The 25,152-nt window shown below is 44.1% G+C and overlaps 1 protein-coding gene across 4 annotated transcripts in view; it reads right to left on the bottom strand.

The window, feature by feature from the left end:
- Positions 1–9,656: 9,656 nt before the first annotated feature.
- ripor2 (RHO family interacting cell polarization regulator 2) overlaps positions 9,657–25,152 on the bottom strand; it is a 104,119-nt gene continuing 88,623 nt past the window's right edge. For all 4 annotated transcript variants that reach the window (XM_070880676.1, XM_070880673.1, XM_070880675.1 and 1 more), the window contains 5 exons: positions 23,746–23,901; positions 21,918–22,120; positions 18,210–18,293; positions 12,231–12,321; positions 9,657–10,819 (listed from right to left, as the gene is read on the bottom strand). In XM_070880676.1, the coding sequence (XP_070736777.1) occupies positions 10,719–10,819; positions 12,231–12,321; positions 18,210–18,293; positions 21,918–22,120; positions 23,746–23,901 (635 nt within the window). In that variant the 3' untranslated portion in view covers positions 9,657–10,718. The remainder of the gene's footprint in view (positions 10,820–12,230; positions 12,322–18,209; positions 18,294–21,917; positions 22,121–23,745; positions 23,902–25,152) is intronic.

The following is a 25,152-nucleotide window of genomic DNA, read 5'->3' as shown; positions in this document are numbered from 1 at the left end:
TTTATGTAAACCCTTACGGCTAGAAATTCAGTTTTCGAAAACAGTATTTTTTCGCTAAAATTACCGTTTTCGCTTCGTTACCGCTAGTAGGTCGGACATTCAACCTTTAATTTGCGCAGCGGTAATAATCGGTATTGCACGAGGGTTCGGTGCAAACCGTCAATTTCGGTAACTTTATTCCAAGGCCAACACCGCTGCGAGACAGGCCTTGGGAGGGGGCAAAAACACCAAAAAGATTGGGAAAAAAATTCATAAAACATTTGCAAGACACTTATCTATCAAATCGCTCAAAAATAATTAAAAATATATAAACTTTTCGTGGCCATTTGCTGGGTATTAGTGGTGCAAATAGACCAACCCTGCGCCAACGAATGTCCATTTCCTGCGGATTATATGATCTGTTATGCTGAAACTTGACAGATCACAATTTCTGGGTTTTCGCGCATCTGGAATCCCGGAACTTGAGGGGCACTTATAACCGTGTACGCTGTGTATGCTTGGTCATAGGCCCCGGACAATCTGGGCCAAGTATTCAGGAGTGTGCCCATACTGCCCAATATCTAATGGCACTGTAACATAACCTAGGGATGTAACAATGGGATCTCTGTGCATTCTGAGCTGGATTTGTGTCTTTCACAAATGCTCTCACATGTGCTTCTCCAATCTTTCGGTGGATATACTGAAGATATTTTAGTGAGATGAGGCCAGGTTTGAATCGGTAAGCTGTTTTATTTTACAGAGAGCAAGTAAATGTATGGTTCTAATCAAATCTCACTTACTTTGTTTAATTTTGCTTCCCTCCATGAACATCAGAAACACAATTCCCAATTTGCGACTACCGTATGTGAGTGGGCTAACAACTGTGCTTTCATCATCATCATAGGCAGTCCCTCGAAATTGAAGAAGACTTGCCTCCACTCTTAGCATGAGTTCTCAGATGGCTGTACAGTCCAATACGAGAACCACAGTCTCTGTCACAGGCCGTTGAGGGAAAGGGTGGGCAGGGAGCCTCGTTTGCCGCATGCTCCTTCCGTTGCCTGTGTTTGATTTCTGCATGCTCTCGGCGACGATACTCGAGGAGCACAGCACCCTCCCGGATGCACTTCCTCCACTTAGGGCTGTCTATGGCCAATGACTCCCAGGTGTCAGTGGGGATGACGCACTTTATCAGAGAGGCTTTGAGGGTGTCCTTGTAACGTTTCCTCTGCCCGCCTTTGGCTCGTTTGCCGTGGATGAGTTCCGAGTAGAGCGCTTGCTTTGGGAGTCTCGTGTCTGGCATGCGGACTATGTGGCCTGCCCAGTGGAGCTGATCAAGTGTGGTCAGTACTTCAATGCTGGGGATGTTGGCCTGGATGAGGACGCTAATGTTTGTGCGTTTGTCCTCCCAGGGGATTTGCAGGATCTTGCGGAGACATCGCTGGTGGCATTTCTCCAGCGACTTGAGGTGTCTTCTGTACATGGTCCACGTCTCTGAGCCATACAGGAGGGCGGGTATTACTACGGCCCTGTAGACCATGAGCTTGTTGACAGTTGTGAGGGACTGATCTTCAAACACTCTTTTCCTCAGGCGGCCGAAGGCTGCACTGGCGCACTGGAGGCGGTGTTACATCTCATCATCAATGCCTGCTCGTGTTGATAGGAGGCTCCCGAGATAGGGGCGGTGGTCCAAGTTGTCCAGGGCCATGCCGTGGATCTTGATGTTTGGTCGGCAGTGTTATGCGGCGAGGACAGGCTGGTGGAGGACCTTTGTCTTACTAATGTTTAGCGTAAAGCCCATGCTTTCATACGCCTCGGTAAATACATCGACTATGATCATAGAATGGTTAAAGCACAGAAGGAAGCCATTCGGCCCGTCGAGCCCGTGCCAGCTCTCTGCAAGAGCACTTCAGCTCGTCCCACTCCCCCAACTGTTCCCCATGGCCCTACAAATGTTTTCCTTCAGGTACTTATTCAATTCCCTTTTGAAAACCACGATTGAGTCTGCCTCCACCACCCTTTCCGGCGATGCATTCCAGATCCTAACCACTCGCTGCGTAAAAAAGATTTTCCTCATGTCACCTTTGGTTCAGAATTTAATCCATTTGTGCTACCTTCTTTTTCTGTCAACGATCTGGCATTATAAGCGAGATTGAAACTTATAGTAAAAACCCAATTTTAACTCGGGTGTGGTGCAGGGGCGGGAGTAAAGTTCTGGCCATTTTAACTTCGGGCTTCATTGCCATGTTGCAGCATAGACTCCCCCTTAAGGCAACCGGAATCATGATCTGGCCAGTAGATGGGAATGGGACTTCAGCGACAAGAATCCGCCACAGCCAGGGACTATGAGTAAAAACGACATTGCAGCCTAAATGACATAATCGAACCCCAACGTCTAAATATTAATACCCCTGTCTGCCTGCAAAGCTACCAAAATTATGGTAATTAAAATGGTAGCGAGAACTAACACATCAGGAACAAAGCAGGAAGTGTCTGACTGCCACTTTAACCACCCACACACCTGCCCCATTCCACTGGGTGGGTAGAGTTAAAATCTTCCCAAGAATAGGGAAGATTAAATAATCTCATGCCTTAAGTTATAAGTAAAAATATATTGCTGATAGTTACAGATCATATGGATTGTACCAGGCTTTAGGTGACTTTATATAACTTTATACATGGCCCTTGACTGTGTCCATTCCATTTCCCATACCTCTGATCTCATTCCTTGCCCTCCCTCCCAGAACCATGATAGGGTTCACCTTGTCCTTACATTTCATTCTACCAGCGTCCACATTCAACAGATCATCTTCCACCATTTCGGCCACCTCCAGCGTGATCCCACCACCAAATCACTTTGCCTCCCCTTCCCTTTCAGCATTCAGAAGGGACCGCTCCCTCTGCGACACCCTAGTCCACTCCTCATTAACCCCATACACCCCCTCCCCTTCCACGGCACCTTCCCATGTAAGCGCAGGAGATGCAACACCTGCCCTTTTACCACCGCCCAGGACCCCAAACACTCCTTCCAGGTGAAACCACATGTTTACTTGTACTTTTTGCAACTTAGTATACTGTCTTCCCTGCTCAAGATGCAGCCTCCTCTACATTGGGGGGAACCAAACGCAGATTGGGTGATCGCTTTGCGGAACATCTCCATTCAGTCTACAAGCGTGACCCCGAGCTTCTGGTCGCCTGTCACTTTAATTCTCCACACCACTCCCACTCTGATCCCTTTGTCCTAGGTCTCTTATACTGCTTCAATGAAGCTCAATGTAAGCTCGAGGAACAGTACCTCATCTTTCGATTAAGCACTTTACAGCCTCTGGACTCAACGAATTCAACAATTTCAGACCATAACCTCTGCCCCTATTTTTTCAGATGGCAGCTGTTGATGATTCTGCTGTACTGATTTACACCTCTACTCGACCCATCTTTTGTTTCTTTACTTGTCCCATTACTATCTCCTTTTGCTTTGTACAATCAGGCCTTTAAATCACTCCTGCATTCCACCACATTACAGACCTTCCTTCTTGTTTTTTCCTCCCTTCCTCCCTTTCCCTGCCACTGCACTTGCTTAAAATCTGTTACATCTCTAACTGTTTCCAATTCTGACGCAAGGTTATCGACCTGAAACTCTTGTCTCTCCACAGATGCTGCCTAACCTGCTGAGTATTTCAAGCATTTTTTGATTTTATTGCAGATTTCTAGCATCCACAGTATTTTGCTCTTGTAGAACACTATAATCTCTAAGCTTACCCCCAAAGTTACCCACCACTTTGATTTATATATAAATTGCAATTCCTTCATTGTCAATGGGTCAGTTCCTTACCTATCACCATGGTGAGAGGACCACCAGCACAAGAATTACATTGGTTCAAGGAGAAACCAACCATAGAATCATAGAAGTTTATGGCACGGAAGGACGGCATTTCAGGCCATCATGTCCACGTCGGCCAACAAAGAGCTATCTAGCCTAATCCCAATTTCCAGCTCTTGGTCCATAGCCCTCTAGATTATGGCACTTCAAGTGCATATACAAGTACTTTTTAAATGAGATGAGGGTTTCTGCCTCTACCACCCATTCAGGCAATGAGTTCCAGACACCCACCACCCTCTGGGTGAATAAATACCCCCTCAAATCCCCTCTAAACCTTCTACCAATTACTTTAAATCTATGCCCCCTGGTTGTTGACCCCTCTGCTAAGGGAAATAGGTCCTTCCTATCTACTCTATCTCGGCCCCTCATAATTTTATACACCTCAATAGGATCTCTCCTCAGCCTCCTCTGTTCCAAAGAAAACAAACCCAGGCTATCCAATCTTTCCTCCTAGCTAATATTTTCCAATCCAGGCAACAACCTCGTAAATCTCCTCTGTACCCTCTCTAGTGCAATCACATCTTTCCTGTAATGTGGTGACCAGAACTGCATGCAGTACTCTAACTGTGGCCTAACTAGTGTTTTATATAGTTCAAGCATAACCTCCCTGCGCTTGTATTCTATGCTTCGGCTAATATAGGTATTCCGTTTGCCTTCTTAACCACCTTATCCACCTATCCTGCTACCTTCAGCGATCTGTGAACATACACTCCAAGGTCCTTTTGTTTCTCTACACTTTTCAGTGCCCTATCATTTAATGTGTATTCACTTGTCTTGTTAGACCTCCCCAAATGCATTACATCACAATTCTCTGGATTGAATTCCATTTGCCACTGCTCTGTCCACCTGACCAGTTCATTGATATCTTCCTGCAGGCTACAGCTTTCTTCTTCATTGTCAACCACACAGCCGAATTTAGTATTATCTGCAAACCTCTTAATCATACCCCCTACATTTAAGTCTAAATCATTGATATACACCACAAAAAGCAAGGGACCTAGTATTGAGCCCTGCGGAACCCCACTGGAAACAGCCTTCCAGTCACAAAAACACCCATCAAACATTACCCTTTGCTTCCTGCCTCTGAGCCAATTTTGGATCCAACTTGCCACTTTGCCCTGGATTCCATGAGCATTTACTTTCATGACCAGTCTACCATGTGGGACCTTATCAAAAGCCTTGCTAAAATCTATGTAAACTACATTAAACGCACTACCCTCATTGACCCTCCATGTTACCTCCTCAAAAAATTCAATCAAGTTAGTCAGAACGATTTTCCCTTAACCAATCCATGCTGACTGTCCTTGATTAATCCGTGTCTTTCTAAATGAAGATTTAACCTGTCCCTCAGAATTTTTTCCAATAATTTTCCCACCACCGAGGTTAGGCTGACTGGCCTGTATTACTCGGTCTATTCCTTTCTCCCTTTTTAAATAAAGGTACCACGTTAGCAGTCCTCCAGTCGTCTGGCACCACACCTGCAGCCAAAGACGATTGGAAAATGATGGTGAAAGCCTCTGCTATTTCCTCTTTCACTTCTCTTAACAGCCTTGGGATACATTTCATCCGGGCCTGGGGATATATTCACTTTCAAAGTTGCTAACCCCTTAATACTTGCTTAATATTTAATATAATATAAATCATAGTACTTAATATTTCATCTAATATTTCACATTCCTCCCTGATTGCAATGTCTGCATCGCCCCTCTCCTTTGTGAAAACAGACACAAGGTATTCATTAAGAACCATGCCCACGTCTCTGCCTCCACACACAGGTTACCTTTATGGTCTCTAATAGGCCCTATTCTTTCTTTAGTTATCCTCTTGCTCTTAATGTATTTATAAAACATCTTTCGGTTTTCCTTGATTTTACTTGCCAAATGGTGCAGCTGAAAGGTCGGTCAGGATTGCCAAGGGTGTTTTGCGGAAACAAATTTTACAGGCTGGATCATCGGTGAGCATGAAGCATAGGTTAGTGAATTTTCTTTTGAAACACAGAACTACACCCCATTCTACAACAGGGTATGCACCTGCTGAATTATTGATGAAGCGTAGGCTGAGGACGCGTCTCAGTTTATTGCAACTGAATTGATAAGGTAGAAAAGGCACGATCGATGCAGAATCGTCATTATCAAAGAGTAGTGCTCTCAGAAGGATGATCAGGTCAGAGTTCTCAGTCTGTCAAAAAGGGCAAGCCCATGCAAATGAGACATTGGTACAATTATTCGGGTATGTGGCACCAAACAGTACTTAGTCAAAATTGGTGACTACATCTGGAAGGTTCATGTGCATCAAATGGTTTTGGCGAATGATGAACCTTCTGCACCATGGGCATGTGATTATGAGTCTGACTTAGACAATGATCAAAGTAAGTTGGCAGGTCTAAGTATTCCAACGAACACAACATGCATATCCCCACCGACTCAGATGCAGCCGACTGAAGACGGTTCTGCGGGTATGGGACAATCTCGCAGAGGCTCTATATCTTCTGCGGGGGGAACTGGAGTTGGGGTTCAGCTGAGAAGATCAGTGAGAAAATGCAAACCAACTAAACAGGATATAGCTAACTGGGAATATCAAGATCTTAGGAAGAAAGCTAACACCAGGACTGATGTAAGGGTTTCAAGGAAGCTCAAGACGGCACAGGAAGATAGAGGTCAGGAATCCTGGGCCACACGCCCTGAAAACAGAAATTCCCCAAGCCAGTCTCCTGAGCCAAAGGAGAATATAGAAAATGGGCATGGCCAGCCCATTGCAAAGAAATGGAGGTCTGAGTGGGAGGGAGCTATAAGCTTACAACAAGATACTCGGGTCCAGCAGTTGAATTTGTAAAATTGTAATCATGATGTAGATAAGTAATCTTTTAAAATATTGTATAAATAACTACAACAGTAAATATCTTGCTTCGAAAATAAAAGAGCAGTGTAATGTATGCACTTGTGAGCATGCTCACAGGCTTGTGGAGCTGTTGCACTGTGAGTGGCTTAGCCAGTCACATGATGTTCACAAGATTCAATAAAACCCCAGTTAATTGAGTTCAGGTTCTCCACGATGAGGTGGGCAGTTGTGAGCCTGGTGGATGAACTAATAGTCTTAAGTTTCATTGTTAAACCTTTGCGAATAAATCAGCTAGTTCTTTACAGCAAATATGCTGCTATGAATCCTTAAGCAAAGAACCCATGAAGCAAATACACTACAGGAGCCAGAAAAGGAAATTGGGTGGGAATAGGGTCAAGGGAGCAAGAAGTGGGTCTCATGGACAGGATGAGCTTAGAGAGGTAATGAGGGGAGATCAGAGAGAAACTGGAGAAAATTGTGCCGTCAAGCCCTCCACTGAAGCACTGGTCCCCTTTAGAACTAACAGCTAGCCATAATGCCAGGTCTACCTGCTCCCATAACATATAAATTGGCTCCACATCCTGCCGACCCCTTATTTAAAGAAAGCTTGCCACCATTCCCGACAGGTCCTCCCCCTCCTTCCTCCGAATCCCTTCATCTCCCCTCCCTTGATGGGCAATACCCCATGGAGATCACCATGCACACAAGTCCTGAGTCAGATACATGGGTCAAGGCTGAAGTGGAAACAGATGACCCTGCCATAACTCTGCCCCAAAGAGGAGAATTCCCTCTCAAGTATCTTAACCAACTAGCCGTTCTTTATGTATAAGCCTGAACAATGATAGTGAAGGCTGTTAAAAGCAAAAAAATATTCATTTATATAGCACCTTACACAACCACAGAATGTTCCATGCACTTTACAGCCAATTAAATACTTTTGAAGTGTAGTTGTTGTAATGTTGGCAGCAGCCAATTTGCACTCATCAAGGTCCCTCGTACAGCAATGAAATCAAATGACCAGATAATTGGTTTTAGTGATGTTTGTTGAGGGATAAATATTGGCCAGGATACCAAGGAGCAACCAGAGGACACAGATTTAAGGTGATTGGCAAAAGAACCAGAGGTGACATGAGGAAACATTTTTTTTAAACAGCGAGTTGTTGTGATCTGGAATACACCACCTGAAATAGTAACTTTCAAAAGGGAATTGGATAAATACTTGAAGGGAAAACATTTATGGGCTATTGGGAAAGAGCAGGGGAGTGGGACTAATTGGATAGCTTTTCCACAGCTGGATTCTTTAGCGATGCCATGGCAAACAACGAGAGGTAAATTGAAAACAATTTTTTTTTAAAACCTTCTTATGGAGCCAGGAGTAGTAGGAGTGCTCCCTGACTCCAAAGGCTTCAAGATTGCTCTCCTTTATGTGTTGGATATTTACTGGGGTGGGTTGTGTAGGCGGGGTGGGGGTACAGAGTTTCAGACAGATTTCCCCACATATTGTGGAGATTTAACTCCACGGTTTACGACTCTTTCCCTTGACAGGTTGCCCGCCCTGAATTCAGGCTTGGCTTCCAGTTGGATGGGGAGTCCTCTGGGGGAGGCCGCAGGATCAGGTCGGTCTGATCCCCGACCCCAGGGTGGGATTTGTATGGGAAGCTTGTGGGGGAGCTTGGGAAGTGGAGAGGAAGCACTCCTGCTTCTGGCATGAACCCCAAGGCTGTCCTCGCCTCGCTTCAGCTGTCGGGTTTCCAGAGGCCTGGGAAAACCGGGCGGTCATAGCAAAAACTGCAAAGCAGATTAAATCCAAGGCTTCCGGCCTGATTAACATGTTTAAAATGCCAACCCGCCTCCTGGGAGTGGGTCGGCTGCCCATCCATTGTCTCACCTCAGTAAAACTGGGAAGTCAGCGGGTTGGAGCCGAATTCCCAACATACTTGGAATGTTTGCGTATTTAAACCCCCACCCACACCCACTCCCATCCATTCATCCATGTTAAAATTCCCCCCATGACTCAGTGCTACAGGAAGCCATGTGTTTACCCCAATAAACCATTAAAAGAATCAGGGGCCGAAATTGCCCCCCGCCCAAAACGGGGTTCACGAACCCCATTTCAATGTTTTTTTTACCACCGTGGTGTTTGAGGTGGTCTCTTGAGCGAAATTACGATCTTTAGTGTTTTTTTTAATTCAGATCCGGAAATCGCTCTTAATGGGGGCTGTTATGCGGTGGTGCCAACACCTGAGGAGCGGAAGCTGAGGGCGGTGTGGAGTGGCGGCTGCGATGACGCCATTACGGCGCTGCATCACCAAGGCTCTCCCCTTCACTTAAAGGGGAGAGCCTCCATGATCTTTAAACTTCGGTCCACTGGGACACCGGGGAGGGTTTCGGCTGGTCCAGCAGCCTGGCGCTCAAGAGGACGTGCTAGGCTGCCTGTTGGCGGCCCGGCCAAACCCGGGGGCATAATTATCGGCCAACAAAAAAAAAACATGGCGGCATCGGCAGTGCATCCTCCCCTTTAAGGGAAGCCACACCACCATTGCAGAATGCCACAGCCTCACTGGACTACCAGGAAACAGCAGATTTTGGCATCACCAGGTGGGCTGAAGATTTTCACGGCAGAATTTCGCCATCGGGAGGGTAGATTGGCGGTGCGCACTGTGATGACGCACTTAACACAGATCGGCAGCAGCAGAGTGGTAAGGAAGGGAGCAGGGCACCGCCGGGAAAACACGGGAGCAGAATTTTGATAATGGCGGCCATTACACAGAAAGTCGGCGGCCATTGCACTCTGCAGCATGGCCGCCGCTTCCCGATGTTAAGTGGCCTTCAGGAAAGGGGCAATTTCGGCCCCCCCAAAGTCCATTTGTTTAAATCCATCATTTTTACCTCAGTTTAGTGTCTGGCATGAATAAATGTTTAGTTTTAATTATGATATAAAGACGTAGTAATGAAGACAAAATGCATATTTGAAATTTTATTTTAAAAATGCCATTTAGATAAACAAAGAATTTGCTGCTTTTTCTTCCGAAAGACAAGGCAAAGAAATTATTTTTTTCAAATGACTTAATTGTACAATAGAGTATTTGAGCAAGGCAACCCCCCTTTAACAACTGCACCTATTCATTAGTAAGCAATGTAGTCCTCAGTTTATGTTCAATCTGACATTCCACAGGTAAACCCTGCATCATAACATTTTATAAATTAGTACCCCAGTCTCATAGTCCTACAATAAACCGGTCATGTCTGACATATGTCAAAACCAACCTCTCAGCTCCATTTGCAGCGTGTTTGGAGGAAGAGATCAAGCCTCGCAGGAAGGGGTATTTTAAGTATATTACACGTTCAATATCCACAGGTACTGCCTTCTGTATATGATGATTGTCGTCTTCTGTGGAACATTTTTTGCTTCTAAATTCTAATGGCTGAAACACTGCCTCAAAGGACCAATCCCACTTCCATCGCACTCTCCCTTTCTCAGGCCCTATGTCCTTTTGGCTTTTGTCTCACCTATACAGCCAAAACAAGGCCGGGGGACACCAGAAAGCTAATAGAAAATAAGAATACATTAACTAGAGATGCAATATATACATTGTGTACCCTGATAATCCATCTCAAAAATGTGCAAATGAAAAAAAAAATAATGCCAGTGTGATCTCAAAAATAATGGAAGGAAACGAGAACTTCAGTAGTTAAAACATTTCAATTAATTCTAAATAAATTAACACAAAATAAAGTGATTTCTGTGAAGTTCAAATAACTTTGGTAAAAGAATGTTTGAATGAAATGACACTTGTTGATGTGTTTGCTTTCTCTTTGGATGATGTCATCAATCGCGACGTGGTTCGACTGTTGTTGGGGACGGCAGTTTTTGTCTGGTGAAAGATGTTTTGTTCTGGGTGTGCAGTCCTGCTTCTCTTTGATCTGCCACTGTGGCATATCTTTCACCCTTAGAGCAGAATTTGTGCAGCTACCATCCATCTGGGCATTCCCTAATACTGAGGTGCATTGCGGAGTTTATTTTTCAGAAAGCAGTGCTGACTGCATTTCCTCGTCTTCCTGCAAGTCGCACTATTTCCTGAGGGACCTTGTCCAGCTGCTCGTAAGCCAAGCGACCTTCTTCTCCTAGGGGAAGGAAGAAGTGAGGAATATGAGAATGATTCTTTTGCAATTAGTTGGGAGTGTGATGTGCAAATATTTTCAATACATTGAACATTACAATGGCCCCAATGTGCATGTGGTGGGTTTATGGTGCATATACAACAAGGGACAGTACTGCCTTCAAAAAGAAATGGGCAGGATTTACAGTTTAGTGCCCCGAGATCTGCATGACAAAAGCACCAAACATAATATCAGGCGAGTGGATTCATGCACCTGACTCCTAGCCCACCTGCCTGACCTTCCATCCATTAATTTCCATGGTCGGATAATCAGGTGGGCTGTTAATCTGCTGCACTAACCTCTGTGGCCAATTTTCCAATTGCTGTGCTGACCCGAAAAACCTGACAGCCAGAGCACTAGATTGTAAAATCTGGCCCAAATTGTTTGGTAAACCATTATCAAATGTTGAATATAATGTTGAGCTAAGATCTATGGGTTCAACTTTCCCCAGTGATTTGCGCATTTTTTTGGCCTAAGTTAAAAAGCATAAGTTTCCCCAATCAATGTGCACCAGCATAACTCAGTTAGTTATGATTTTTTTAGGTTAGTTTTTTTGTGTGTCGTAGGGGACGTAACCTGCCACCGGTGGCAATTCAGGCCATTTAAACAAGTTTGGCCAGCTCCAATTTACTGCAATTCTTCTTAGGACCACGTATGTGGCCTCTGTGGAAAAACCTTCTGGTGAGTTAAGAAAATCGGCACAAGTAAGTAAATCAGTGCAGCAGATGCAGTTCCAGGCCTGGACAGCAGAAGCAGAGAGGTGAGAGAGAGTGGGAGAGAGAGGGGGGAAGCCTTTCGGGCATAGTTAGGAGCGGGGACCAGGAGGGAGGATACCGTTCTGGGATAGGTGTGGGGACCGGCATCAGGAGGCCATTCAGCCAGGGATAGGTGCGAGGACTGGCAGCGGGAGGCCATTCGGCCTGGGATAGGAGCGGGGACCGGGAGGGATGAGGCCATTCAGCCTGGGATAGGAGTGAGGTCCGGGATCAGGTGGAGGGTGTAGGAGGGGAGATAGATGTTTGTCACTGCACTTTAATAATGTAATGGAGGTAAGTTGCTGCAATGTGCAATGTGCTTGTGCAGGTTGCTGTGAGCTGGCTGTATGTTTCACTTTCCAGCCTCAGCCCGCATTATGTCCCTGGTTACCATGGCAACCCGATCTTTTTGGCACAGATCAAGGCTCCACTCCCAAAACTAAACAACAGGCTAGGCGGCGTCAAAATGAAGAATTCAAACGGGGAAACGTGGATGATTTTTTTTTGGCGTACTTGGGCCTAAAATAACGGGCGTAACTCTTCAAGTACGCCAAAAAACAGCTTTGGGGATAATTGAGCCCTATATACTGTGTGGCTCGCCCATAAGGAAGAGGACTCACCTAGTGAGAGGAGTGATTCAGCAGCAGCTTGCCGTAGAACTTCTCTCTCCGATTGGCACAGACTCACCAGTACGTCAATGCTTTCACAGGCCTGGGGTAAAAAATTGAATATTTTGAATTGATTAAATGAGCATTGGTAGACATCCAGCTCCTCATGAAAGGACTTAAGCATTCCACAAGTAAAATAATAATATTCAATAAGAGTTAAATGATACATTAAGGAACATACTTTCGGCAGCTGTACCTAGGTTCCATTCAGTTAGGGAATGTCCTCTCTAAAACCATCTACCTTCCTCTGCACCTTTCAGACTCTTCTTAAAACTTCTAAACACCTTTTTGACCAAGCTTATGGTCACCCTGGCTAATCTCCCCTGCTGTGGCTTGCCACCGGATTCTTCCACACACATCTGTAAAGCACATTTTTCTATGTTAGAGACGCCACACAAATGTGAGTTGTTGTTATGTGTTCAGAGTTGCCAACAAGGCAAATCCTAGGTATGAGAATTTCAGAGTCGTGAATTAGCCGCTAACGCAGAAATGTTGCCTTGTGCCAAAAACATAAACATGATTTTCGTTCCTCCTTTAAGACATTCTTTAAAACCTACCTCTTTGGCCAAGCTTTTGGTCATCTGCCCTAATTTCTCCTTATGCTCGGTGTCAAATTTTGTTTTATAACACTCCTGTGAAGCACCTTGGGACATTTTAATATGTTACAGGTGCTATATAAATACAAGTTGTTGTTGTGAAGCACAACAACTGGCAATGATAACACGGGCAGTCGGAGATGACCTTTCCTGCTTTAATCTGAGCTGGGCAATATTTGTCATCCTGGAGAGATGTATGTTGTTCTTTCAATCCTCGCTCACTACAGGTGTGGTGCCAGATGACTGGAGGACTGCAAACATTATGCCATTGTTCAAATAGGGAGAAAAGGATCGACCGAGTAATTCCAGGCCAGTCAGCCTACCCTCGGTGGTGGGCAAATTATTGGAAAGAATTCTGAGGGACAGGATAAATTTTCATTTAGAAAGACATGGATTAATCAAGGACAGTCAGTATGGATTTGTTAAGAGAAGGTCGTGTCTGACTAACTTGATTGAATTTTTTGAGGAAGTAACAAGGAGGGTCGATGAGGGTAGTGTGTTTGATGTAGTCAACATGGATTTTAGCAAGGCTTTTGACAAGGTCCCACATGGCAGACCGGTCAGAAAAGTAAAAGCCCATGGGATAAGAGAAAATGGCATGTTGGATCCAAAATTGGCTCAGTGGCAGAATGCAAAGGGTAATAGTCAATGGATGTTTTTGTGATTGGAAAGTGTCTCCAGTGGGGTTCCACAGGGCTCAGTACTAGGTCCCTTGTTTTTTGTGGTATATATATCAATGATTTAGACTTCAATGTAGGGGGCATGATTAAGAAGTTTGCAGATGATACAAAATTGGGCCATGTGGTTGATAATGAGGAAGAAAGCTGTAGACTGAAGGAAGATAGCAATGGACTGGTCAGGTGGGCAGAAAAGTGGCAAATGGAATTCAATCCAGAGATGTATGAGGTAATGTATTTGGGGAGGGCTAACAATACAATAAATGGGAAGTGTAGAGGAACAGAGGAATCTTGGAGTGCAGGTCCACAGATCCCTGAAGGTAGCAGGGCAGGTAGATAAGGTGGTTAAGAAGGCTACGGGATACTGTACAAAACAAAAGTTAAGCCACAGTAAGAGTACTGTGTACATTTCTGGTCACCATATTACAGGAAAGATGTGATTGCATTAGAGAGGATACAAAGGAGATTTACGAGGATGTTGCCAGGACTGGAGAATTTCAGCTATGTGGAAAGATTCGATAGGCTGGGTTCGTTTTCCTTGGAACAGAGGAGGCTGTGGGGAGGCTTGATTGAGGTGTATAAAATTATGAGGAACCTAGATAGAGTATTTCCCTTAGCAGTGAAGTCAATAACCAGGGAGCATACATTTAAAGTAATGGTTAGAAGGATTAGAGGGGAGTTGAGGAGAACATTTTTCACTCAGAGTGTGGTGGGGTCTGGAACTCACTGCCTGAAAGAGTGGTAGAGTAAGAAATGCTCATCACATTTAAAAAGTTCTTGGATATGCACTTGAAGTGCTGTAACCTACATGGCTACGGTAGATGCAGAGAGGATGTTTCTCCTCGTCAAGGAATCTAGAACTAGGGGGCATAGTTTCAGAACAAGGGGTCACTCATTTAAAACGGAAATGAGGAGGAATTTCTTCTCTGAGGGTCGTGAATCTTTGGAATTGTCTACCTCAGAGAGCTGTGGAGGTTGGGTCATTGAATATATTTAAGGTGGAGATAGTGAGATTTGTGAACGATAAAGGAGTCAAGGGTTACGGGGAACAGGCAGGGAAGTGGAGTTGAGGCCAAGATCAGATCAGCTATGATCTTATTGAATGGCGGAGCAGGCTCAAGGGGCCAATGGCCTACTCCTGCTCCTATTTCTTATGTTCTTATGAAGGTGGGATTAGGCTGGATAGCTCTTTTTCGGCCAGCATGATTCTATGATTCTATCTTAGGGAGTTAATGGTTAACGGTTGAATTTCTCTGTTTCATGGATTAACAGGCTTTCCAATGTAAACAGGATGACTTTAAAGTGTCGTAAAAAGAATACATTGCTTGATTTCTGAGATGTAAAGTGGTTGTGTAAGGGAATAAATATTAGTAATGACGTTAACCGTGAGTGGTTAATGATTTGTTTTAAGGTAATAAAATGTAACTTTAATTTTAGGCTAATAAACATGAGTTGGAGGAATCCATTAGCTACAGATAGCAGTTGGTAAAGCTTTTACTTCAAAGACGTTAACAAATGTTACGTCGGGGAGTCTCTAGTAGTTCTGAAGAAAACAAATTACAACTGTTTACATTAGGGTTACAGTAGCATAGTGGTTATGTTACTCGACTAGTAATCCAGAGGCCTGGGCTAATGATCTGGAGACGTGAGTTCAAGAACCAGCACGGGGAATTTAAATTTAATTAAATAAATATGGAATTAAAATAGCTAATATGAAACTACCAGATTGTTGTAAAAGCACTTCTGGTTCACTCATGTGCCATTCTTACCCAGTCTGTATGTGCTGGAGGTCCCGACCTGCGTGAGAACCAGCAGCAGGTCTGGGCCATAAAAGAAGCGGCGAGCGGCCTTGGGAGCAGTGTGGAGGCATGCCACTTTAGGGAGCAGCACGAGCTGGTGCAGGAGGGCGACAGCAGTGAAGAGGTCCAGGTCGCTGATTGGAGCGTGGGTGGATACACAGAAGCGGTGAGCTCGGGGCGAAGAGGCGGCGAGAGACTGTGGAGGGATGTGATCGGGGCCCAGGGGAAGCATGAATTTGGGGCCAGGGGCACAGGGGCAGCATGGGCCAGCCTACACTGCGATATGTGTGCACGCTAGGCCTGTGCTGCAGTGCTGGCCTCCAGTCGTCTTGGGTAATCCTTGCCACTGGACCAAGACCTAGCTCTGTCAAGCCCGTGTGGTGGCTGGTGTGCAACGGCCACCACACATTAAAAAAATCCATGCACAGGCATCTTACACCTTTCAGGATGTAGTTCAGGTCCTTCATAGAAACACCTGTGAACTCATCCTTTTTTGGAGTGAAAGCAAGTCATCCTCGTTTCGAGCAACAGCCTATGAATGATGAGTATGTGCTCCAGACCCACAGCAATGTGGTTGATTCTTAACTGCGCTCTGAAATGGCCTAGCAAGCCATTCAGTTGCACCAAATAACTACAATAAAGTCAGCACTGTGGGAATACCTTCACCGCAAGGATTGCAGCACTGCCAGCGACACCCACATCCCGTGACCGAAAAAAATATATATAGTCGGTTTTCAAAGGATTGGGAATGTTTATGTCATAGTCAAAATATGGTGTATAAAGGACCATGGTTTCCAACAATATGTCAGAGTGCTCGGGAGATACAGAAACCGAAAAAGCCACTCTCAAAACATGTTGGTGTAAACCAGAGCTAAAAAGGAGTTGACTGCTAACAGGCGGGTAGGCTTAAAATTGCTCCCGCAGAATCATAGAAGTTTACAGCACAGAAAGAGACCATTCAGCACATTATGTTCCAAATATCATAGAATCATAGAATCATAATGGTTACAGCATGGACGGCGGCCATTCGACCCACCGAGCCTGCGCCGACTCTCAGCTAGTCCCACTCCCCTGCCCTTTCCCTGTAGCCCAGCAATTTTATTTCCTTCAGATACTTATCCCCCTTTAGAAAGATAAAATTGAGTCTGTCTCCACCACCCTTTCAGACAATGCATTCCAGATCTTAATCACTCGCAGCGTAAAAACGTTTTTTCTTACATTGCCTTTGGTTTTTTTTACCAATTACCTTAAAACTGTGTCCTCTGGTTCTCGACCCAATGGAAACATTTTCTCTCTATCTACTCTGTCCAGACCCATCATGATTTTGAAATATGTTTCAAATATTTATCTAATTATCCCCTGAAAGTTGTAATGGACTCTGTATCAACCATTCCAAAGTGTTCCATGCTCTAAAAATCCCCTGCATGAAGACATTTCTCCTAACATCTCTCTTCACTCAGTAATCATTTTAAATTAAGGATGCATTTATTTGTACTAACTGAATGGCAGCCATTTGTATGATTGGCTTTTGATTATCACATGACCTATTGCTGATTGGTCCCCTTGGAGGATAAACCACATCCTGAAGTTTCTCTGGAATGTGTAAATGTAGTCGGGAGGCACATGCACAGAAAGCGGTTAGTACAAATAGTCATTCTGTTAAATTAATGACCTATGATCGCTGACTCTCCAAACAATGGAAATAATCTTTCCCTATTAACCCTATCAAAGCTCTTTTAGAAACATAGGAACATAGAAAATAGGTGCAGGAGTAGGCCATTTGGCCCTTCGAGCCTGCACCACCATTCAATAAGATCATGGCTGATCATTCACCTAAGTACACCTTTCCTGCTTTCTCTCCATACCCCTTGATCCCTTTAGCCATAAGGGCCATATCTAAATCCCTCTTGAATATATCCAATGAACTGGCATCAACGACTCTCTGCGGTAGGGAATTCCACAGGTTAACAATTCTCTGAGTGAAGAAGTTTCTCCTCATCTCAGTCCTAAATGGCTTACCTCTTATCCTTAGACTGTGTCCTCTGGTTCTGGACTTCCCCAACATCGGGAACATTCTTCCTGCATCTAACCTGTCCAGTCCCATCAGAATTTTATATGTTTCTATGAGATCCCCTCTCAGCCTACTATACTCCAGTGGATACAGGCCCAGTCGATCCAATCTCTCCTCACGTCAGTCCTGCCATCCCGGCAATCAGTCTGGTGAACCTTCGCTGCACTCCCTCAATAGCAAGAACGTCCTTCCTCAGATTAGGAGACCAAAACTGAACACAATACAACTGCAGTAAGACCTCCCTGCTCCTCTACTCAAATCCCCTAGCTATGAAGGCCAACATGCCATTTGCCTTCTTCACCGCCTGCTTGTACTGCATGCCAACTTTCAATTACTGATGTACCATGACACCCAGGTCTCGTTGCACCTCCCCTTTTCCTAATCTGCCGCCATTCAGATAATATTCTGCCTTTGTGTTTTTGCCCCCAAAGTGGATAACCTCACATTTATCCACATTATACTGCATCTGCCATGTATTTGCCCACTCACCTAACCTGTCCAAATCACCCTGCAGCCTCTTAGCGTCCTCCTCACATTTTAAAAATCTCTATTAAATCTTCTCTTCACCTTCTCTGCTGCACTGGAAATAGTCCTATCATTTGAAAGGGAATTGGATAAATATATGAAAAGCAAGAACATAAAAAGATGTGGGGAATGGGCAGAGAAGTAGGGATGAATAACTCCAGTTGAAGATCTGGCGCACGCATAATGATCGGAATGTACCATAAATCCTGTGATTATTATTATTTTTATTATTATATTGTGGATTTGAGAAAAGCTGTACTTACTTTGATGCATTTCAGTGCTGTGCAAGCTGCTCTCTGGATCTTTACATTGGGTTGAGTCAGTGCCTTGGTGTAATAAAGCAAAGCCTGTGAAAGGAAGATAAACATTCATTCAAATGTGCAGTTAATAGTTATTCTCGCAAGCAAGTGCCAATGTAATTTTCTATCACACCAGGAAAAAAACAATTGTCATCTCTGATTTTGGATTATTTGTATATATTATGCAATTACATTAAAAAGCTAAAAGAATCTGAACTTTCAGTTCCTGATTTTTAGTTTGAAATTTTTAAAAGAATGAAAATCACAGTTTGCTCTATCAGTTATGTCAGGGCTCACTATACATTCATCTGCCTAGTGCCTAGTGCTTTATTATCAAGCCTGTGTGCTCTAGCCCCTTTTAAACCAGGAATCTATTAACTCCTCGGGGGAGACATTGGCCTCCTTGTTGCCTCCCATTAGTGCCTTCGGGAGGGGCGATAACGGGATGCAACTAGCTTTCCGACCGGGCTTCTCTTGCAGGTAACGGTAGTGGTAAATCTTAACGCCATGATCTCCTGCGCCCCAGAGATCGTGACATCATCCAGTGTGCAGCACCCTGGTACCGTCCCGGATCCTAAATTTGCTTCCGCCTCCTGCAGCATCAGCAGGCATCAACACTGGCAGCTGCAGGAGGCGTTGTGAGGTCAGCCGGCCACTTGGGGAGTGTAGTTAAAGGGACTGCTGGTGAGATAGGCGAAAACATTTCTCTCAACTCTCTGTGCTGGTTTTTTAATTTTTCTATTGCCGCGATTGATCAGCCCTGCACTCTGTTAGTGTGCTTGGGGCTGATTGTTGTGGATTGCAGGTGCCGTCGCAGAGCAGTCAATCCATTTTGTGCAGTGCCCTGAGCAATGACCCTTCCCTTTAGGGAGGGAATGAGCCTCTGATCCCAGCAGCACAGCACTGGACATTGAGTAGTGCTCTGCTGCGACCACCCCTCTTGCCTGGTTTAGCGCTCCAAGGGAAGTGATAGCGCTTGATTTAGTGCTCCACATCCCTCCTGGAGCGCTAAACTGGAAGTTTGTGTCTGCTGTAATTGGGTAGCGCCCAGCGATACTTTTGCGCTCCCACAAACATTATCGCCCCAAACGCAGTACTACGCAATTTCTAGCCCTAATATTTTAATGGAGTCTGCATTCAGTACACGAGATGGACTTCTATTCCATAAACGAACAGCTTTGTAAAATATTTACTCAATGTTAAAACTTTCTCCCATCGCTCAGTGGTAGCATTCTTGCTTCTGAATCAGAATGTTGTGGGTTCAAGTCCCACTCTAGGGACTTGAGCACAAAATTTAGGCTGACACCCCAATGTAGTACCAAGGGAGCACTGCACTGTCTCGAGTAGCATCTTTCAGATAAAATGTGAAAGCGAGGGCCTGTCTGCTTTCTCAGGGGGATGTATGACATCCAATGGCACTATTTGTAGAAGAGCAGGGGATTTCTCCCCGGTGTCTAGGCCAATTACTATCCCACAAGCAACATCACTGAAACAAATTATTTGGTCATTTATCTCTTTGCTGTTTGTATGCAAATTGTCTAACACATTTCCTACATTACAACAGTGACTACAATTCAAAAGTACTTAATTGGCTGTTCAGCATTTTCGGACATCCTTTAGCTCCAAAATGTGGTATAGAAATGCAAGTTCTTTCTTTCTTCTTTCCAATTGATACTTTTTCTGGTGAATTGTCGAATATTCAGCAAGCTAAAGAACATTCATGCAGAGGAAAAGGAACATTTTCCCACTTTCTAGTGAAAGCATCAAGTACTCAGATCATGTGTAGCAAGATGCAGATGCAGAGTAAAACTGGCATGCAGGTGCAGCAGGCGGTGAAGAAGGCAAATGGCATGTTGGCCTTCATAGCTAGGGGATTTGAGTAAAGGAGCAGGGAGGTCTTGCTGCAGCTGTACTGGGCCTTGGTGAGGCCTCATCTGGAATATTGTGTTCAGTTTTGGTCTCCTAATCTGAGGAAGCATGTTCTTGCTTTTGAGGGAGTGTAGCGAAGGTTCACCAGACTGATTCCCGGGATGGCAGGACTGACATATGAGGAGAGACTGGATCGACTGGAGTTTAGAAGAATGAGAGGGGATCTCATAGAAAGATATTACATTCTGACAGAATTGGGCAGGTTAGATGCAGGAAGAATGTTCCCGATGTTGGGGAAGTCCAGAACCAGGGCTCACAATCTAAGGATAAGGGGTAAGCCATTTAGGACTGAGATGGGGAGAAACTTCTTCACTCAGAGAGTTGTTAACCTGTGGAATTCTCTTCCACAGAGAGCTGTTGATGCCAGTTCGTTAGATATATTCAAGAGGGAGTTTGTTATGGCCCTTACAGCTAAAGGGATCAAGGGGTATGGAGAGAAAGCAGGAAAGAGGTAATGAGGTGAATGATCAGCCATGATCTTATTGAATGGTGGTAAGGGCTCGAAGGGCCGAATGGCCTACTCCTACACCTATTTTCTATGTTTCTATGTTTCTAGTCTGTGTTTTTCTACCTTGCTGATGTCCTCTCTGAACAGAAATACCAATCCAATGCTCTAGATTGTGCTATGGATTCATACGCAGTGGAAACAGGGTTGAGCCTAACCAAACTGATTTCATCCATAAAAACCTACAGCTTTTAAAGAGAACAGATTTTCATCCACTTGTTCTGGGGTTGATACAGGTGCACATTATAGATGTGAAAGATTGACATGGTTACTCACTAAATCATCCATTACTGGCACAAATCTAGCCAGAAAAACACTAGCTTCATGTGGAGCGGCTAGAGAAGCTGGGAGTTTTCTCCTCAGAGCAGAGAAGCTTACAAGGAGATTTAATAGAGCTGTTCAAAATTACGAGGGGTTTTGATAAAGTGAATAGGGAGAAACTCTTTCCAGTAGCACGAGGGAACCAGAGGGCACAGAATTACGATAAATGGCAAAAGAACCAGAGGAGAGATTTGAGGTGTTTTTTTACACAGCAAGTTGTTAAGATCTGAAATGCCCTTCCTGAAAAAGGTGATAGAAGTAGATTCAATAGTAACTTTCAAAAGGGTGTTGGATATATACGTAAAAAGGAAAACATTTGCCGGGCTATGCGGAAGAGCAGAGGAGTGGGACTAATTACTTTGCTCTTTCAAAGAGCTGGCACAGGCATGATGGACTGAATGGCCTCCTTCTGTGCTGTATGATTCTATGATATGAGACAAAATAATCAAGTAATTTTCTATGCACACACATCTGGAAGCACATTCAATGAATTAAAATTAACGGACAGAAAATCATGGAGAGTATACCCGCAATATCCTCACTTCCAAAATATTTTGTCAATTAGGTAAAGAAAAAGCCAACTATGAATCCAATGTTATGAAATTAATGGTAGCTTAAAGACTATTTGAGTAAGTGAAACTTGCCATAAATGCAGTGGCTCACACATGAGTGAGATAATACACATTGTTACTGGATGCTATCTCTGACTCATTATTAGCACTTCTTCTGCATTCAAGGAACAAGCCTCCACTTACACATAGATACGTTAAAGTAATGGCTGGTTCTGTGTAATACATTATGCATCAAGTATAACTGCACGTAGCTAATACATATGCTGTTATATAGTTCATTTTATAGTCACTATAATATATAACACAAGAGTAAAATATCTCTCACTATTATATTAGAGTGTGTACCTTTTCTCTGAAGTTGTTGTTTGTTGAAGCTGCAGCAAGGTAGGAAGTGGCGGCCTGCACCAGGTCACTGTTGGCTTCCAACAGAAGGAAAGCTATTGCCTTTAAGGTCTCCTCTAAAGGCTGAAGGTTCTGGGCTGGTAGCTCGCCCAGTGTTTCTAATATCTGTGCCGGCTGCAAGGACTGAAGAGTCTGCAGCAGTAAGACTAGGTTTGAAAACAAAGAAATGGTTTTTAATCGCCTGGCTTCATTACATTTCAAAGTTTAGATTTAAAAAAACTATATGAAACAAAGAAATAACTTGCATTTATCTTGTGCCTTTCATATTCTCAGGAGATCATGATTTGTTTCACAGCCAATTAAGTACTTTTGAGTCACTGTGGTAATATAGGAAATGTGGCAGCCAATTTGCGCTCGGCAAGTTCCCACAAACATCAATGAGATAAGTGACCAGTTAATGTTTTAGTGATGTTGGTTGATGGATAGATGTTGATCAGGACACTGGGAGAACTACTCTGCTCTTCTTCAAAGAGTTCCATGGGATCTTTTATGTCCACCTGAGAGGGCAGACGAGGCTTTCGTTTAATGATTCATCTGAAAGCCGGCATCTCTGCCATTGCAGAACTCACTCAGTACTGCACTGCAGTGTCAGCTTAGATTTTGTGCTCATGTCTCCCAAGGAGCACAACTCAGAAAATCTCTAGGACTCAGTCCATGACTTGCCGTCCATTATAATTAATGAGTGGAAAATCAAAGGCGGAACATCACAATGTGCTTTCTGCATATCACTCCCCGTAACAGATCCAAAAGCATGCTCACTGTGCTCCTTATGTCACTGAGGTTAGTGAGAGATGCACACAATAATAGCAGCAATTTATTCTTGTTGGCTACATTTCACACTCCTCAGGTGCTGAAATCAGACCCGGTTTGCCTTTTAGCTGGATATAAAAGATCCCATAGCACTTTTTCCAAAGAATACCAGGGGAGTTCTCCTGGTTTCCTGGTCAATGCCAACAAAATTAACTGGTCATTCTTCTCATGGCTGTCTGTGGGACCTTGTTGTGTGCAAATTTGTTGTCACATTTCCAAAATGATCACACTTCAAAAGTAATGAATTGGCTGCAAAATGTTTTGGGATGTCCTGAGAATGTGAAAAGTGCTATATGAATGCAAGTTCTACCTTCATTTTTGTTGGCAATTGTTGGGGATTGGCAATTTAACATCAAAACAGAGGGATAATGGGTGTGATGGTGTAACAGTAGATTTGAAATACTAGAAAGAGATATAGGGGGTGATTTTAACCGAACCCATCTGGCAAGAATGGAGGGGGTTTAGGTGGGATAACCATTTAATACCCTGCCCAATTTTACTCTCCATTGGGCAGGGTGTTAAACAAGCAACCGATTGCATGGGTTAGCTTAAAGTGACCTCTATAGGGGTAGATTTAATCATTTAGTACTCCTGGGACAGAGCTTCATGGAACAAGAGCACAGGTTTCAGGCACGCAGGGTAGTGCACCTCACACAATTCTCTATCTGGCAAAGCTCTGTACATTTATTAAATCTAATGTAGAAAATCATCTCAGATGAGGACGAGGTATGCAAACATTTGAAGGCATCAGAACAATAGAGGGATGAGTTAAAATAGAAAGAAAAATAATGGAACATGAATGATATTGGGAGAACCCTGTAAAATAAAACAATAGAAACAGCAAAGATTTGAAGTTGATGAAGTCAATGTTAAACTTACGCATAGCATGAAAGAAGCTGACTGCTTCAGTTTCTTGAGTACGCGCACAGTAAAACAAATAGCCAAAACCATCATATTGTACCTTCATTTGCCAGCTGTGTCAGGTGATCGCCGAGGTCTGATATGTTGTGACTAGTCAGATAGTTTGCAAACTGGCAGATAGTTATCACTTCCTGTGTGTTGGGAGCAGAGGACAGCTCAGGTTGATTCAGCATCTGATTCACGAATATTCGAAAGACTGGGGATCAGAATAATGTGTTAAAACATTAAATTAGGTAGCTTTACAGGCATTTTAAACAGCATTCCCTTCCCCTTTCTAGACTCTAGTGGTGTCCATTTGATTCAGTTTGGCAGCACTCACTTAGTCAAAAGGTTAAGGGTTCTTTCCATCATAAGGTCAGAAGTGGAGCTGTTCACTGACGATTACAGAGTTCAGCTCCATTTGCAATTCTTCAGATAATGAAGCAGTTCATGCCACATGCAACAAGACCTGAACAATAGCCAGGCTAAGGATGAAAAGTGGCAAGTAACATTCGCATCACACAAGGTGTCAGGCAATGAACATCTTCAATAAGAGAGATTCTAACCATCTCTCCTTGAAATTCAATGACGTTACCATTAACAAATCCCTCACCATCAACATCCCGGGGTCACCATTGACCAGAAACTGAAGATCAGCACATAAATGCCGTGGCTAATAGAGCAGGTTACAGGCTGGGTATTCTGCAGTGACTGTCTCACCTGACTTCACAAAGCTTTTCCACCACCTACAAGGCACAAGTCAGGAGTGTGATGGAATACTCTCCACTTGCCTGGATGAGTGCCGCTCCAACAACACTCAAGAAGCTCGACACCATTCAAGACAAAGCAGTCCACTTGATTGGCACCACATCCACTGCCTTAAACATTCACTCCCTCTACCACCGGCACAATGTGGCTGCAGTGTGTACCAGCTACAAGATGCACTGCAGCATCTCGCCAAGGCTTCTTTGACAGCACCTCCCAAACCCATGACCTCTACCACCAAGAAGGACACCATCCTGACTTGGAAATATATTGCTGTTCCTTCATCATCGCTGGGTCAAACTCCTGGAACTCTCTATCTATCAGCACTGTGGAAGCACCCTCACCACACGAACTGCAGCGAACAAGAAGGTGACTCACCACCACCTTCTCCAGGGCAATTAAGGATGGGCAATCAATGTTGGCTTTGTCGGTGACATCCCATGAATGAACAAATATAAATAAAAAAACTTCACCCCGCAAAGTACGCCCGAAAGACATCCGACTGAATGTTGGATCAGGCCACTTTTCAAACGTCCCTAGTGATCATCCAAAAAAGACATTAGGCCTATATGTAAATGAGGGTCCTATTTTGTCTGTTTTAGACAACCTCTGCAAAATTGGATGCTGCTGACAGCTCAAAGCTCTCAGGATTCTTCAGTAGTCCTTGTGGCCTAAGCAGCGACTGCCACTATAAGATAAGATT

This window comes from Pristiophorus japonicus, chromosome 5 (genome assembly GCF_044704955.1).
Source record: "Pristiophorus japonicus isolate sPriJap1 chromosome 5, sPriJap1.hap1, whole genome shotgun sequence".
Taxonomy (NCBI): Eukaryota; Metazoa; Chordata; class Chondrichthyes; family Pristiophoridae; genus Pristiophorus; species Pristiophorus japonicus.
Note: the sequence above shows the minus strand (reverse complement) of the source record. Positions and strands in the feature narration are given on the sequence as shown.